This window comes from Dendronephthya gigantea, unplaced genomic scaffold (assembly GCF_004324835.1).
Source record: "Dendronephthya gigantea isolate DGI-Jeju-01 unplaced genomic scaffold, DenGig_1.0 000052F, whole genome shotgun sequence".
NCBI lineage: Eukaryota > Metazoa > Cnidaria > Anthozoa > Malacalcyonacea > Nephtheidae > Dendronephthya > Dendronephthya gigantea.
This window is the reverse complement of record NW_021163062.1, coordinates 427585-446345: the sequence shown is the minus strand read 5'-3', so window position 1 is coordinate 446345 and position 18761 is coordinate 427585. Positions and strand designations below refer to the sequence as shown.

The window sequence follows — 18761 nt, the reverse complement described above, 5'->3', positions numbered from 1 at the left end:
ATCTATAGACCAACTATGTAGATGCATGAATATGTCAAAGAGAGCAGAATCGCGCGTTCAGAAAGTGCACGGGAATATCGAAAACGAATGTGGATGACGGGGAAATGATTTATGTTATAAACGCACAGGAGCCGTTTTATGATTAATTTTTCGTAGTTTGTCCCTACCTCGTTTTCACGGATGATGCGTCAATTAAGACGAACTACCTATTCAAATTGTCTAAATAAACGAACCATGCGGATAATTCTTGTCAGTGAATTCTTGTCATGAGCTATCTGTTTCCCTGTGTTTACACACAGACGAATTATCTTTCGCTTGCCCAAGTTCGTGCACCGATGATCCGTCCTTATAATTATAGTATATAAAGCCCCTTACAGACGAGCAAGTTTTCTTTGACAATTTTAATTGTTCGTCATTATACACCCAACTTGATTTTGAACAAGTGTACTTGTCATAGAAAAAGTTGTCAAAGTACATGTTTCGCTCGCGTGTATGAGTCAATAAAGAAAACTTGTCAAAGTAGTGTGAGCACTTGCATGCGTTTGACCAGCGGACTATTGTATTTTGCACTGGCAGCTAGCATGCATTAGCGCTGTACGGTTGACTGGTTTGGCGATAAAGAACTGCTTATGTTAAAAGAGAGTTTATTAAATATTAATTCGGAATCATATAGAGATAGAAACAAGAAAAACACTGAATCACGTTATTATGATACAATATAATCCTTACGATATTACATTATTCAAAATTGAAATTTTAAAATGGCGACTGCATGTTAGCGCGCTTACGTTTTCCGCTGTATATATACGATTACATGGCTAACTGCAAACTAAATTGTCAAAGTAAACTTGTTGGCACGTTCACACGACAAAACTTGTCAAAGAAAGAATTTGTCATAGAAAATTTGTTGGCTCGATGAATGTTGTTGCAACAATATTGTTATATCGTTGAATATATAGTTCCGTACTGCGCAATTCCTTGTCAGGTTTCCTTGACGGCCGTATACGTACATACGAGCATTTTTCCTTGTTGAAAAGCTGGCATGACTAGCTTTTGAACAAGGCTCCTTGTCAAGGAAAACATGTCAATTGGAACTTAGCAAAAATATTTGGCAAGGAATTTGACCCATGATTATCGCCTCGACAATTCGTGGTGACAAATCTCGCACGAGGCCTCGAAAATGCTCACAAAAGTTTTTACGAACATTTAATATTTTTATACATTTTTTAATTTTGTATTTGTGCACTAGTCTTTAAAATTAACAAAAGTGTTTTATTTGCGTATATCATATACAGCTATACTCTTATATAATATAAAAGTTAAAAAAATTATTTAAAAATTCTAAACGGGAAAAAAGTCTAATTTTCAAACGTCTCGCAGCGGACTTAATATTTATTACATTTTCTGAAATTGCGATAAATTGCACAAAAGAGTCTAAACTTTCACCTCTTTAAATGAACTTGGATTTTCAACCTCTCATTTCCTTTACACATGCAAGCGGTTAAAAATGAGGCTTTTACAAACCGTTCTCCCGCTTTACGAGGTTAATTTTTCTGCTAGTTTTTACTGTTAGATAAGCCAGTTATTTTGATAAAATGATAGTTTTTTGAACATTTTAAAATCTTCTAGTTTTTTCTGATACAGGCCTGTATATTTTTTCCTATACTGTTCGCAGTCAAGCTTGCGCTTGCAAATTTCGATGCATCGAACTCCTGCGAGATGATCAGACTCCTCATTTAATAATGCAGTTCCAACAATACAGAACCCTAGAGCATGCATAATTGAATGTTTGAAGAGAAATAAACTGAAAAAACCTGACCAGTCCGAAAATCACACAGCCTAAAATTTCATACGCCATTTTGGGCTTTTACAAATAAACATGCCCGGGTAATTTTATCTTATCGACTGTCATAATTTATTGTTCTTGAGACAAAATACATATTATCTCAGTGTACTGAATTTCTTATAATTAGATGTGCGACGGAACAATAGAATTATAGCATTACATGCACACACATATAGTCGAAAAATGTCGTCACAAAGAAAGATAAACCTTATACTCTTACTACGAGAAAATAATTGTGTATAGTTGTGGTTTATTTTACAGATTGTCGAAGCTTTTTCCTAAGAAACCACCTTTCCGGGTATTGCATTACAACGGTGGGCAATTTGCGAGTGGCAACTTCTACGAAAGGCCTAGGCATGCATGCCTATAACTATGCAATGATGGGTGAGAACTGTTTGGAAGATAATGCACAATTCCGTTATCTCAGTAATGAGAAATTACAAAACATAGAAAGTATGGCAATACTTATGTCTCCATATGGTAACCAGTATGAAAGGTGTTGGATAGTGTATTACATAGAAATAACTGTCAAGAATCGGAATTACCTAAATAACCAGGAACATCGTTTAAAGCAAACGCCAGCTGGATCCTTAAGTTTTTACAACAGAACATCTGGACCAGTTTGTGCTGAACCTAACTCAACAGCATATATAAAAAGAGAGAATTGCACTGAAAAACCACAACAAAAGTTTACTTTAGGTAAGTGAACGTAATACAATTTATCACCCCACACATTACGCGACGTTCATACAGTGCGCTTTTGAAACCTGTCTTCGCCATGTTTTTTATAAAATTCAAACAGTTAATAAAAACATTAATTGTCATAACGAAAAAATAAATTAAATAAATTAAATTTCATTTTTGAGTGAATTAACTTGTAGGTAGACCACGTAATTATTTAATACTGCATGCAAAGCTTTCGGTCCGTTAACCCGAAGTTTTACATTAAGGCCGACACAGACCGGACGCGATGCGGCAACGCGACGCGAATTTTGAGTTTTCAGAAGCATATAAATTAAATTCTGGAAGTAAAATTTGGAAACTATGGACGCTAGAGCAGTTAAAATGTTTTATTGTTAGCTATGTAATCTACAAGAATATTATGATAGTTTAAAATTTATTTGTGTGGGCCTTTACGTGGAAAACCTGGGAACGATGATGCCACAAAGAACAATTAAACGAAAGCATTTTCAGAATGACCTTTAATTGCTCATGCATAAACGTTTACTATTTCAAGGTTGTTATTAACTTTCTCTGTCAAAAACATTAGTTAACTGAATTATTATTATTGAATGTTTTACAGGATCAGTAACAAGGTATGGCGCCAAAACGAAAGACATTCATTGCTCTTCAAAACAACTTATGGTGATCAAGAGAGCAGATTATGGGGACTTTGACAAGAGTGGTAGATTTGATTATTCCGCAGGAACTTCTTTTAAATGTAGCAAATTTACGAACTGCAAGGTGAAATCGTTTTGTAATGGAAACAGGTCTTGTAGTATAATTTTTGACGATAATTTCTTAGCATCAGAATATTGTTCCGACGCCGAAAAACAGATTTTTACTGAGTATACTTGTACGGATTCCTACAAATCACCTATGTTTTCAGGTATAGTGCGCAATAACAATTATTACGTCGACCGTTAAACTTGCTATGCACTAGCTGGGTTGTTCACAAATAATTTTACTCTCGACAAGATAAATTATAGAAGCCCCTTGTGCCTATATTAAAATTACAATTAGACCCTTGTGTATTACAATTTTATTATATCATATTAGACATAACTCTACACCAAATCTTGACAAGCCAAATCTGTAACTAAATGTACATTAAATAAAAACCAGACCTTGCACCACTCGGTTTGATGCAGCTTCTTATTTTTTTCACAATCTTTAGCACTCGATGTAAGATTAACAAAGTTATACAAAGGTTTCATTGAAGTATACGACGGCTCAACTTCGTGGAAAGTTTATGATGAAAATTGGGATAAAGTTCGCCGTAACATGCTGTGTAAACACTTGGGGTTTGAAGTGAATGGAAACAATGAATTGATTTCACTAGATATTCCCAGTGGGGAGAAAATTGCCAAGGGAGATGTCATGTGCTACTCTACTCGCTCAAACGAAACATCATGCTGTATGCACCTTCAGTCTTACACAACCACTTCAAGTACATCAATTCCAAATGTAAATTGTAAGTAGAGTCAAGGAGATAACTTAATCATATATTTTTCAACACAGCAAATTGCCTCATAATAATAGTGGTCTAATAACCAGGTAAATAATGTGCCAACCTCGTACCATAGACAATTGTACCATAGACAATTGTACCATAGACAATTGTCTTTTGGATAGTCTATGCTCGTACCCATGCAGGGTAATTTCGCTGTGTTTTCGTTCCTACCTAGGTAAGACATTATGGACAGTCATATTTGACAACAACAACGACAACAGCAACAACGACAACAACAACAAAAAACAACAACAAAAAACAACAACAAAAAACAACAACAACAATTAACAACACTTCCTGGTCCAAAAAAATTATTATGATAATAATAAATATTCATTATAGAGAAAATATTCGCGTAGTTTCAACATGCGTAGTGGTAGGACATGTTAGCGTATTTGACAAATTTGTCGTAAATTCGATATTTGGTTTTATTTGGAATCAATATTAAACTGTTAAAACATAAATGAAAAAAATTATAGTTCAAAACCTCGTGATGTTATGAGTTATGAATTACTTACTTGTTACTTGTGCGTCCACCAAACATATGGTAGGTTAGACAGGTTTAGCCCCTGACTTGAGCTTCTCTACCTCTGTCTATTTTTCTGTAGGTCAGATATGCGATAAACCGATAATTACTGGCCAAAACACGTTTCCAAAACCCACATTTTCAGGAAATGGGACCAGTGATTACACTCTGGCTAGGATGGACAAACGCGGTTGGTGTTCAGGGAATGGAGACGAGTATTTAGAAATCGACCTTCAGAAGGAATATAACATTTTCCAGATTGTGGTTGCGGCGGATGAAAACCCAACAAAGTGGAGTGGTTCATATTCCTTGAAATACAGTCGTAACACATCGTATGAAAACAGCGTAAAGGTATTCAATGTCGGACTGCTATTCCATATTTTCCAGATAAAATGCATAAGGGTTTGAAGACTTTAGTTATTGCATATTGACCTAAAATGATAAAAAATATTACGTTGTGTGTTATGTCCTATTATTTGCATTAATAACATGCCGAATTATAGAAAGTTAAATAAATGTTTATTAACAAGAAAACTAAAGAATGGCAAACAAAAGCCCTATGACAACGGCATTCGCTCAAATATAGCATAAATTATATCGCGCATGTTCCATATGCTATAATCAATATAATTATTTACACATAACTTCCACTATAACTACGATGTCGTATCACTCGTATGCTTATATAAGCAACTATTCTCATGACATATTTTCCTGTTTCAGATAACTGGGAATAAAAATGGTTATCAAGCGGCGTCAACTTTCGTTGATATTCGTAATGTGCGTTACATAAAGATAAAATCGACTGACAAGCAGGAATTTTGTCTTAGAATTGAACTTTGTGAACCGAGTAGGTATTTTTAGCAGAGAATAGAGCAACTGATTATTATTATTATTACGGGCCTGATGCTTTCCGAGTGACTTGCATCTGTGCGTAAAACATACACCCATGCAGGTCCGTAGCTAGACCACAAGGGGGGGGGGGTTGCATATTCATGTTTACATATTTTATAGGAAAAAATAGAACAACTGATTATTTATATTACGGGCCTGATGCTTACTGAGTGACTTGCATCTGTGCGTAAAACATACACCCAGGACCGTAGCTAGACTGCAAGGGGGGTTGCATATTCATATAAGCAAGTTTACATATCATATAGGAGCAATATAGCTTTCTAAAGAAATCCGTCACACATAAGACGAGAATATGAATATGCATCCCATCCCGTGCAAATAAGCTTCTATAGCTACGGCCCTGGCTGCACCTGCGGTTTAATCTATGTTATTTTTCACATTCCTCGGTTTTCTTTGTTCTTGTCATTTGTTATATTATAAATGCAACCACGCCAATGTGAAAATAAGTAGGTTACTTTGAGTCACTTCGGGGATGTGTGTTTATTCACATATCCCCTCGTTCTCTCAAAATTACCTACATATATTTATCTAAACCGTATTTGCAGGGGATGCTGTTACGACTAGCAGTAGTGGTATTGGAGTAGCTTTGGGTGTCTCAATTGGCGTGTTTTTCGCTCTAGTTGCAATTTTAGTTGTTGCTGCTGTCATAATTATCAAGCGAAGGTAAGGGAAAATTAATACGGTTTCTGGAAATAATTGTTGTACTTGCAAAGTTTTTCGCTCACCCACTTTTGTGCTTACCCTCAGGCGAGCTCAAAAGCAAGAAACGAACGTAGAAATGTTCTCGGTAGAATACCAGGATAACGAAAGCGATGATTTTGAAAGCTACGCAAGTGAAGAGAAGTTTTTTGGATCAAACGGGTGCGCGGGAACTGGTAGCAATGAAAGAATCTATTTAAATGAGAGCACTGGTAAGCCGTAATGATAGCTAGTGTGCTGGCCACATAAGTGAAATTACACATTTACACCATGCATGGTTCTATTAGAATAGTGTTAGGAAAACGCAAAACCTTTCATCATTTGAATCTAAAAACTAAACATGCATATGTTTGAATACATCAATAATGCAATTTATCACATTTTCACCAGATGTCAATTTTACTGATTTTACACATTTATTTTTATTTTTGCTCTTTTCACATTCATTGTTAAATAAGCAAAAACGATAGACCACGCTTACTGAAAACATCTAGTTCAGTACGGGAACTGCAGTGATATTTTGATTTGTGCTAATATAACGTAGCCGCCCAATTAAGCCTCTAGCGACGGCCCTGTCTGCAACTAAATACATGCACATTAGAATAAAAACTAGACCTGTACCATTCGGTTTGATGCAGCTTCTTATTTTATTCACAATCTTCAATTCTATTCACAAGTTCAGTGCGGAAACTGCAGTGATATTTTGATTTCCGCTAATATAATGTAGCTGTAAGGAAACCAGGGGGGTGACAAATATGTAAATGAGATGTTATACCCCTATTCTTGACACATACTAACCAAAGACCGCAAATTTGTTATCATTATAATATGTCAGGTTTAACCGAAGAGAATTACAAAATAATATATGAATCTTCATCTCTATTACTCTTTACATGCCAGATAATGTACCGGATATGTACCATAATACAGCATTGCAGTGAATTGTCAAGATATAACTGAAATACTCGTACTTTCTTATTTGCACAACTTTGAAGGAAATGCCAAAGAAAACAGACATCCACCAGTCCCCTTGGCAGAATTTTTGCACTACGTTAATGAACTAAAAGCTAACGATAACTATATGTTCGGCAATGAATACAATGTAAGTATCGGACATTGAGAAATATCCCTCGGAGAAATGATTCTGCAGTTTTATTAACCGATTTATCAGTTGCATGGATTCCTCAATCCAAACGATCCAGCTCTACGTTTAACTCAGTTTAAAAAGCTGGAGAATACCCAACCGAAATGTTGGTATTAAGTGTAGCAAAATAAGAATTAAAAAGGACAAAATATTTGAACCGAGAATTTGTCTGCAAAGAAGAAACTCGGCGAATTGAATGCTGAAAATACGTACTTTTTTCTGCCTCTAAACATAATTTTCATGCTCAATTTGCTACTACCTTGGTTATATCTTTTCCGTAAACGTATAAATTGTACTGTTTAATAAACCACACTGTAATTTCTGTATGTAAAGATAATTTATCTTTCTATGATAGGATTTACCAAAAGATTTTACCACATCTTGGGAAGTGTCAAAAAGGCCGTTCAATAAAGACAAAAACAGATATGGAAATATTGTCACATGTATTGTATACAATTCTGTATCGTCCATATACATACCCTATTCACCCGCATAAAAGCGCCCTGCTGATATAGGCGCATGCGCTTATATCCGATTATAGGCGCATGTGCATGCCTATAACGCGTCAATTTTTAAATCAATTTTTTCCTAAAATCCCAAAAGATCCGCTTATTGCTTATAGGCTTATACGAATAGGGTATATAAAATTATAATTAATATATGATTAACAGCAATGACATTCAGTGATGTTGAAAAATATGTAAATATGTGATTTTATATATATTTTCTATACAGTTTTGCTGATTAATTTTGCATAATTCCAGATGATTATTGTCGTGTTGTTCTCTCTGGAGATGAAAATGAGGATTACATTAACGCTAGCTACATTGACGTAAGTTTCCCATGAAAGAATTTTAAGGAAAAAATTTAAACATTCGGCAAAAGTTCAATTTTAAACATGAAATGATGAAGTAATAATTAAAGCCGAGTTAAAGAAGAGAAACGATTTTTAAACCGACTCAAATTTGTTCCAAGCTCCCTTCATGTTCCCCTTATTAAATCCACATGACACGGGAATAACGCGTGAACACGTACATGCTTTTTACATGGTTTTACGTGTGATTTTCAAGACCAATGGCTGTTTTCCACTGCGTTTTTCATCAGTAATACGCACGGAAAAGTCTAAATCCTCATACATGTTACCTTTGAAAAAACTAAGTGAATATATCGAAGGAAGTTAGTTTTCTGCATATTTTAGTGTGCATTAGTTGACCTAGTGTTATATAATAAAATTTAAAAGCATTTAAAATTTTCCGTACGTGCATGCACGTGCGTATAAAAAACGCGTAAGTGGAAAGTAGCCTTAAGAAATAAGGTTGATTACGGTGACACGTGTATTTCGGTTGTTTCTTTAAATGTTAACCCCCTCCCCCCATGTTTGTTCGCGTATGTTATGGAAACATCTGCGGAAAATTATTTCCCGGAACTTTTTCTCTGGGAACAACGCCTCCGCCACAACTTTCTGAATTCCACCTGCGTGAAAGGTCGCTGATTAGCATTAATGTTAAATTTATTTTTCCTTCAGGGGATCAGTGCAAATTCCTATATAGCATGCCAAGGTTAGCAACACTGGTTAATATTTATACAGATATTTAGGGAAATTTAGCACGAGAACGTAAACGTCAAAGAGGACGTGAAAATGGCGAATAACTGGCGTGATGTGTCTATATTTGGACATGCCCCCCAATTTATTCGCCACTTTCAAGCCGTCTTTCACGTTCACGTCTTCTGCTGAACCTGTCTATTATTCAACGAACAGCTGTACATAGGTACAAATTTATGACATCTCATTACCTCATCTCTCCCAGGCCCTACCCCAGTTACTGTGAATGATATGTGGAAAATGGTTTGGGAACAGCGCAGTTACTCTATTGTGATGGTAACCTCTCTCAACGAACTTGGAACCCGTAAGGTAAGTGGAGACTGTGAAGTGTAAAGCACCGATATATGATGTCTTTCAAGTTTTCTGTAGAATTATCCAACGAATAAACACCACCTTACTTCATCAGTCGCATATCTTAATTTATACATCATACAATTATCTTAAGGTAGCCCGGATCAAACGGTAACACGAATCAAGATCTATTTACGATAAAAGGGATTTGGTTGCTACTGTACTAATTTCCGGAAAAAGGATAATTTTTTGTACCTAGAATCTGTATTTCACAGCAAGTCCATTTAAATGATACTGAGCAATAATTCAGGGGGGGGACAAATACCTCATGCACCGAGCCCTTGTTCGGTCCGGATGAAAAATACCCTGCTTTTGAGGCCTTATGGATGGCATTCTACATTCCAACCTAGCTCGCGCCAGATAAATAACATGTATGCATCAATTTTGTTTTAGCCAAAATGTGAGAAATACTGGCCTGACGAAGGAAGTAAAATGTATGGAGATATTGAAGTAACGTTGGAGAAGACGGAAATATTTGCTTTCTCTGAAACACACACGTTACAAATTAGGAAGGTAAAATTAATAATACCTCATGTAGAGAATGTTTTGTTATTTTTTGGCAGAATATGATTTGATGCACATTGAAAACCATACGCAACTTACTGGCATTATTCGATCTTCATTTAAAATTGCAAACACTTTACTACTCATTTTTCCTAAAACATTATCGATACTCTCACAAATAACCGCCAAAGTAAACTTTAGAAAAGAGTAGTAAATGGCACTTGCTTAGTTAAAATTGTATTTTCGATTTAAAATAGTAAACTAAAATAACTGGTGGACAGAGCGAAAAACTCGCTCTGTAATATGTAAAATTTTCATACAAATTGCTTTTGTTTTAAATTAGATATGAGCATTCTAATGAGATCTGTAAAATCGGTGTTCGAATACTTTTGATCAGACTGTAGTTATTGCGGGAATATTGGACAAAATTCTTAATATCAAAGTTGCAAATGCGAATCGTTATGGTAAAAGGAATATGATACAGTATATTTATAACTAGCGTAAACAACCTTGATGATTGGTCTAAAACGAAATTCATTCTCGTTATACTGCATCACATCCTAGCTATATATATTTAACTGGGAGATTTAGCATGAGGACGTGAATGTCAAAGACGACGTGGAAATGGCGAGTAAAATTAATGGCGTGGCATGTCCATATTTGGGCGCATCACGCCATTTACTCGCCATTTTCACGTCGTCTTTGACGTTCACGTCCTCATGCTAAATCACCCTAATATTCCCACACTCTTTAGGGCGATGAAAAACGAGAAGTCAGACATTACTACTTCAAATCCTGGCCTGACCACAGCGTCCCAAAATATCCTACAGAGCTCCTAGCTTTTAGAAATCATTACAGGACCCATCATGTGAAACAATCTGGACCTATCATCGTACACTGCAGGTGAAACTTATAGACAACATCGAAACGACTTGTAATTAAGAAATAGAAAACATTTTCCGTGTTTCTATACATTTATAGAAACACGCGCGGGAGTCTGAGAGAACGAGAAATAATCAGTGGGCGAGTTTTTCCACGTTATCTCGATTTCCCCCAAACTCCGACAAGCGTTTCCATAACTGCATGTATATATACTGTATAGAAACACAGAAAAAAATTTTTTTATTCCTTTTATAATATAACTCCATAAAAAGGTTTTATACATATATTATAGTTCGTATAAAACAATGTGTATAAAACAACGTAGAATGATAGAATTTTTTTGTTTATAGTGCTGGTGTTGGGAGAACCGGTGTCTTTATTGCTATAGATACCATTCTTGATAAACTCGAGAAAGGTGTAGTGAATTGTATTGATGTGTTTGGAGAGGTTTCTTCAATGAGAGAACGAAGAATGAATATGGTGCAAACATTGGTATATGGATATAGTAATTTTATTTCTTACAAACTTTGCAAGTAACTGGCAAACATGCGAAATAATGAAATCATCTTACGTTTTGACCGAAAAGCGGTTAAACAGACATTATCATGCCTAATATACAGTATGAAGGCGTGCAAGAAATTAATTCACACGAGATAAGCTATATATGCTTCTAATATATGTGACTGATTTTTTCCACCAAGTCAAGGATCATTCCGTTGCGAACTCCTTAAAGGACGGAACATTGATACATTTCACACCTCAAATATTTACTTCTTTTTTAGGCATGTGAAACTAAAAGAACTAAATAAATTTTACTAATCTTTTAATAAAGGAACAATATATATTTGTCTACGAAGCAATCATGGAGACAATTGTATGTGGGATGAACGAAGTTGATTGTTGTAATATCAAAGAGGAGATTGGGAAACTTGCGGAAACTAAGCCCAGTGGTTTAACTGGTTTTCAAGAGAAGTTCAAGGTGTGTTTATCAGTTTATGGTTAACTAGGCATGTTTGTGTTATACCAATGAATAAAAGAGTATTAGGATGCCACATGCAAATGTGAATGAACTTGTATCGCTGGATGCGCAGTGAATTGCGAGCAGAAAACAACTGCACGAAAAACACCTAATAATATCAAGTTTGATACAACAAATTGAGGAAATACACAGTAGAAATATTATCTTATTGCAATATAAATAATGTCATCATAAAACTATTCTATCTTGCCATCTTGATCGATGAACCGTCCTTTCGGTTATTACTATATGCATGCGTTCAATGCTCTTATAGCTACATGTAGTTAGCTCATTAAAAGATGAATATGACAAAAACATCGGACGATGCTCTGCTTCTTCGATCAAAATAATATATTGCGAAAGTGTTATATAAATTGGTCAGGATATCTCGCTCAATAAGCTAGTCGCTAGGAATAAAATAATTTAGTTAAAAATACGACACGACAATGAAATGAATTTCTTGCAAACTATGAAAACTTCTATACAATTTCCAAGTAGCATCCATACTATATGTCCATAACATGCACTTTGAAAAAAAATTCAAGTGTTGTTTTCAGGAAAACCGAGTTATCCTTCACTATAGTACCATGCATAAATTATTGTTCCCTATCGTATAATTATATATACGTTGGTCTTTACAATAATTTCGTCTTTTTAGACATTGGAAAAAGTGTCACCAATTCTTACTCCAGATGAATGCATTGCTGGATTACTTGAAGAAAATGGCAAAAAGAATCGTGTTGAAAATGTCTATCCAGGTATTGTGAAATTCGCTATAACTAACACACGCAGTCTCGTGCAATCACTTCATTGAATGTACTTTCTTCAAGGATCCTTTCGCGGGCCCGGTTTTTATACCATGTCTACGGCAGTCGGCGATGCACTGCGTGTCTGTATAGCATGTGACGCAAATATTTTATTCAAATGAATAAAGCATTCATTCTCCAGAAATCACCAAAGAGGCCTATCGTTTATTGTTGGTATTAACTAAGTTTTTTTATAATCACCGAATTAATCTTTGCACATTCTATTTAGGGGAAGGCAATCGTGTTACACTGGAATACTTGGATGGTGTTCAAAATTCAGATTATATCAATGCTGTTTTTGTTGATGTACGTATATACATACTAGAAATACATTGCATGCAAAGTCCCCTCGCCTGAAGCAATATATAAAAATATACATTATATTAATAACTTATATTTCCATCACTGAAATTCTATAATACTCGTTTCTGCTGAATGATCGAAGTCGTAAAGTAAAATCCTATAATATCTTCGTACACTTATAAAGTCGACTCTCGAGCTATCAAATTCGACTATAATCATAATTGTGCTACGAATAGTTTTAAATACTACAATTTTTAGCGAAATTTCAATTACTTTTTAAACGAATTCACCTTTAAAAATAAATACTTTCCAAATAAAAATAATTTCAATGAAATTGACGAATAAATTCAAGAGGTGTCATACATTTGATGATAAACCCACATATTAAACATACAAAATACTTGTATGCTTTAAAATACAAAATCTACCCATTTACCTGTTCAAAAACACTTTAAAAATGCTTAAAAATCGTAGATTTTTTACCATCCATTTGAATGAAATTTTTTCTATCCGAAGGCATCTTTTACATTATATTTTAATCAATTTTACGAGTCAATTTTTCGTATATTTTAAAGACCATCGAAATGAAAAATATTATTTAAAAAAGTTTTATAATTCAAAATATCAGTTATGCTGACGTGAACCCAAATTTTAATTTAGCCAATCGCACGTTTGTAAACGTTTGCTAGTTACCAGTTTAACTCGTCTTATACTCACGCATGCGCATAACTTACAAAAACGCCTAACGTCCATGACATAATGGCGGACAACTTTCATTTCGCATTTGCATTCCCGGGCGTAATTAAAATCTCCGGGCGGAATTAGTACCTTCGCCCGGTGCTTCGCACCGGCTCAGGGACAACGCACGCGTTACAAGGATAACTAAATTATCAATCTTGCAACATAAATATCAACTTAGAAAAGTGTTAGAAAAACGCTTTTTTGCACGTAATAGCTACTAGTTTAAACAAAATTTACCAACTTAATTCGCACGGCGATATTTTTCACACTTTACAATATTTCCCACGCAACCAGAACTTTCCACTTTTACTCTTTTTTGGAAGCCCTTTTCAGCTGTACTAATTGATTTACTTAATCTTTAGTTTAATGCGGAATGGTACATTATAGGTAACAGTTTTGCAATTAAAAAACTCACGTGCGTGAGCAAAACATACTAATTATATATAGTAATGATTTTGGTTTTGGAATTATATAGTTTACATTAATTACCAACAATGGTGACAATGGTGCATGCTATATATATTGAAGATTCAGGTTCTGTTTGACAAAACGACATTTAGTGGAATATACTTATAAATCTTTTACCGTGGCAGCTACTGTATAGCTGCATGGCTTATTCAATTCCATGACAACAATTCCATTATTTTACAAACATTTGTTTTCATTTTGTCATATAGAGTTACACTGCAAGAAATCATTTTATCGCGACACAAAGTCCTCTTCCAAACACAATCAACGACTTCTGGCGACTGGTTTTTTCGCAAAAATCATCCACGATTGTCTTGTTAAATAGCTTACAAGATGGAACGGTAAGCCGGGGTGAACGGGGGTGGATATGTTTATATATTTTGCTCTGCCGCGGACGGATTTATTTTGTACGCATTCGTGTTTTCTTCAAAAGAAATCCGTCGGACATAACAGAATATTTGAATATTCACCTCGCCCATATCCCCCCAATTATCAAGCTAGTTTTGGCCCCTGGCTATCCCGAAAACTTTGTTTTCATATCGGCGATGTTCTACGATACTCTTCATCGTGAACAATAAAGATCATTTTTAATGGACAAACAATTCTGTATTCATTCAAAGACAAGTATCAATCCAATTACAATAGACAACACCGATGCATTACGTCATAATTATGATAACGAACCAGGATTTCGCGGCCACCGTTTTTAAATGCTTAACTAGGCCTGTACAAAAGACATGCCTAAAAATTTAAGTAATTTGGAGGATATGCTTGATATTAAGTTTGTTACAAGCGCGATCCTCCGGTCTCGAACCACTAGTTTCCATAGCGGCCTAGTTGTTATATTGTTAAACTCGCTTCGTTTGGTATTTTAGGCATTCCCGATATTTTGGCCAACGACTATGAAAGAAAAGCCAATTCAGTATGGTTCTTTAACGGTGCAATTTAATTCTGAATGGGAATCTAATGGGATATGGACTAGAGAATTCGTCATATCACCTTATCCGGTGTGTATTCCTTGACTATACCTTCCACCTGTGGTTTACGGGTGGGGAGGTTATAAGCAGAGGATTACATAATTATACTGTTCAGCATCAAATGTGGTAAAACAACTGCCTAGAATAGACAAAACACTTCTCGAAAAACACTGATTTTAGGCAGTTGTTATACCACATTTGATGCTAAGTTGTTTGAAGACACCGCCGCGCTGCTCCTTGATTATATTGGAAATTATACTGTTCTATTTATATTTGAATGTGCGAGTAACTATTTATAGTTACGACCTTGTGTTTTTGTTCGGAACAGGATTTACAAGATTGTCGTGAAGTTAAAATATTCCATTACACAAAATGGCCGCACCATGGTGTACCACGGCACACAGAAAGCGTCGTTAATCTATTGTCATTGGTTGAAAATTCCTGGGAGAGTGATAATCAAGGACCAATAATTGTTGCATGCAGGTGACAATCTATATTTGATATTATTCAGTAACTCCCTACACTGCAAACTCTTTAACACTTAATGAGACTTTTTTCCTTTCTTTTAAGCTACGTTATCTTGCTTTAAGAACTATTTTTTTGGTATAATTTTTTTCTTAATACAAGGTTATTTGTCTTACTCAGAAAAAATAACTGCATGCCTTTCACAATGGCAAAATCTACTTTTAAGATTCTAATTGTATATATACTTAAAACTAGTATTTTTTGCTTGAAACAAGTTTTAGAAAAATTGCATGCAGTACGCGAGTTAGCTGGTGCTTCAGACTTCAATGTTCCAGAGGAATTATGAACACAAAGCACATGCCTAAAACTTTTATATCGTTTGTGTTTTAGTGATGGTGCTGGACGTACCGGAACATTCATTGCCATCTCAAACCTGCTTGAACGAATGAAAGTTGACCAGAAAGTTGATGTCTTTCAGGCAATTAAAATCATTAGAGGATCACGACCACAATTTGTTGAAAATTCGGTAAGAATATATTTTTTTCTCCTTGCTCCTCTTCAGGAGGGGAGGGCTATGCGCGTTAGTAAGCTAACAAACAATATCTACAAACGACAAATTATTATTTTTCCTGTAATGAATCCCTCCGCTCCGGTGTTACACTATGCAACGTGCTTTACTCAGTTGCAAGAGCACATATATATTGCAGCGGAATCGCAAAAGCGTAGTTTCGATTCCTGCCAGAGGACCTATATATGGTTGACTCATTTTTCCTTCAACTGTTCCTGGCTTGAATTTGAAGTGTGTATAATTAGTCCACTCGAAATTAGGACCCCTTAGTGTAAACCCTAGAATTTACGTGCATCGAGTGAAGTGCCAAAAATCAGAATCAATGGCGTAGGAAGCATCCAGAGGTTGGGGGGGCACCAGCTTTTAGGGGCACTTTTGGTTAATAAAAATGACGGTTAAAATGGTTAATAAAAATATATATATAGGGACGGTTTGACTCAGGGACCGCCGACCGCAGAACATTTTTCGTATTTCTTGGGCTTCGTACTGCTATGGGGTCCGGGGGCATGCTCCCCCGAGAAAATTTTGAGATATAGGCCTCTGAAATGGCCGTAAATCCCTCTCAATTTAGGGATTATTGGGAAATAGGAGATACTTTTTTCTTTCTTTTCGCTTCCCAAAAAGGCTTTTTTTTTCACAAAAAGGGCACTTTTGTTCCCTTGAAAAATCTTGGGGGGGCACGTGCCCCCAGTGCCCCCCCCTTCCTACGCCACTGATCAGAATTGCTTTACAACATGCTTTCTTTACAACTTGCAATGTATTTCTACTCGTGAAGATTTCTAAAGTTGTCAAATACGAACATTTGTTACGATCTGCTAACCGGAAACGTTTTCTTAGCATTTCGAACACTCTTTACAAATAATTAATCCCTCAAAATTATAATTGCATAGCATTGATAGCAAGTTTCTATGTAAGTTTCTTAGTGTAACAGCGCCTTTAAAGTATAATAGAGTAAATGTAGCCTATAATGACTTACATACGATTTATTGCAAATTTCTTTCTTAGAAACAATATAGGTTCTGCTATTTGGTAATAATGGCTTACCAGGATTCCTCTGCATGTGTGAAGACGTAAACCTGGCCGGTCGAGGCGGGACGCATAAAATTAATGTGAATCCCATATATCGATAAATGTCAGTTGGAATTCCTAATGGTTCTTTAATATAGCTACTGTAGCTAATTTGGGGCTTTAAAAATTATGTAGAAATGAAAGGAAATCCTGCCTAGCCTAAAACAGTGATATAATAAAACCCGCAACGCTATAACTTGCCCGCCATCTTTGAAGCCAATTATGAGGATAGTTTTTGGTTATGGTTATCTCAGGTATGGTAGAGCACCTAGTGTCCAGACTCTTTACTTTTATTGCGCAGTCACGTTTATCAAAAAGGTGGCAATAAATGACCACTAAACCGTTGATTTTTTGAACGTTTGAGTAATTATCCAGAAACGTCTATAGAACTGTGTGAAATACGTACAATGATTTGCTAATTTTTAGAAAAATTGAAACAGAGTCACAAACTCAGTTTTTTGCTTAAATTTCTGGCTTCAACCAAGCTAGTATTAACACGCTGAACGTACTATAGGCGTTAGTGTTCCAGTTGATATATTACAGTTCACTGGCTATTTTTCTTGTATTTCCGTACACTAGACATACCGTAGTGGGTATATAGGTATTAATTTTCTAAATATTTATACTAGCTGTTATAATACATTTATATTAATTGTTATAATTTATAAATTTCAATTAGTGATTTGGGGTCATAGGCACTTTTGATAATATGATATATATATGCTAATATAATATGATAATAATGATAATGATAATGATAATAACAATAATAATATTAATAGCTGATAAAGAACTATAAATTAATATTAATTAATTTCCTAAATAATATATGTCACACTATCGTAGCTTTATAGCTTAATTAGCAAAAACAATAAATCTTAGCTTAATGAAGTTCATGCTATCAGAACTAATTGCAAGTACATAAAAAACTTCTGGGGAACAATTAGTTACAAAAGTATAATACCAGCCCAATTACAGGTCAACCCATTGGAGGACTTCATTAATTATCCAATTCCATCTCACAATATACATAATTGAAAATGTCAATCTAATTCCTTCATCCACATAAGAAAATAATATGTTTTCAGTAAAACATTTGCCCATTTGACAGACAGAATTCGCAAACCACAATATATGGTTGCTTCCCACTACCATATGGTGATTAATTAGTGATTAATACAGTGATTATGCTCTACTCTCATTTTATGCTCCACTTTTCTGACCAATAACAACCATTGGTATATAACATGTGACAAATATGAATTTGTGAATTACTTGGACATGTCACGTACAGCCGTTTCAATCACCACACCCTTAGGTAGGTATTGAAAAATACAAATCCTCTCCGACATAGCAGAACCAGGAGCTGGCCATAGGAGGCCTAACATGTGTCGCGCACACTACTGATTTAAATAATTATTATATAGGACTCTGTGACTTACCTTAACAACTGCAGTGTCATGATGAAACATATTAAATTGACCTTGTCCAACAATTTCTTATCAAGCCTGTATTTGTTTTAACTGCTGAACTGAAACTGATAATTCTGACAAGTTTTATTGCTCAACTTTATATGCTTTGTATTCTGTTTATGAAACAAGCTGCTTTAAAGAGCTTTTTATACAAATGCCAAGATTTTAGACC

At 35.2% G+C, this 18761-nt stretch overlaps 1 protein-coding gene across 1 annotated transcript; it reads left to right on the top strand.

Moving 5' to 3' along the window:
- The first annotated feature begins 5146 nt into the window (after positions 1-5146).
- Positions 5147-17143, top strand: LOC114528919 (receptor-type tyrosine-protein phosphatase epsilon-like). The gene is made up of 20 exons (XM_028550630.1): positions 5147-5173; positions 5329-5455; positions 6066-6183; positions 6268-6431; positions 7215-7321; positions 7719-7806; positions 8128-8195; positions 8889-8922; positions 9172-9275; positions 9711-9830; positions 10576-10724; positions 11054-11195; positions 11536-11682; positions 12380-12479; positions 12757-12833; positions 14249-14380; positions 14915-15046; positions 15345-15499; positions 15872-16007; positions 17055-17143. Exons 1-20 carry the CDS (start codon positions 5147-5149, stop codon positions 17121-17123), a joined length of 2196 nt encoding a protein of 731 aa, XP_028406431.1. The 3' UTR covers positions 17124-17143.
- The last annotated feature ends 1618 nt before the right edge of the window (positions 17144-18761 follow it).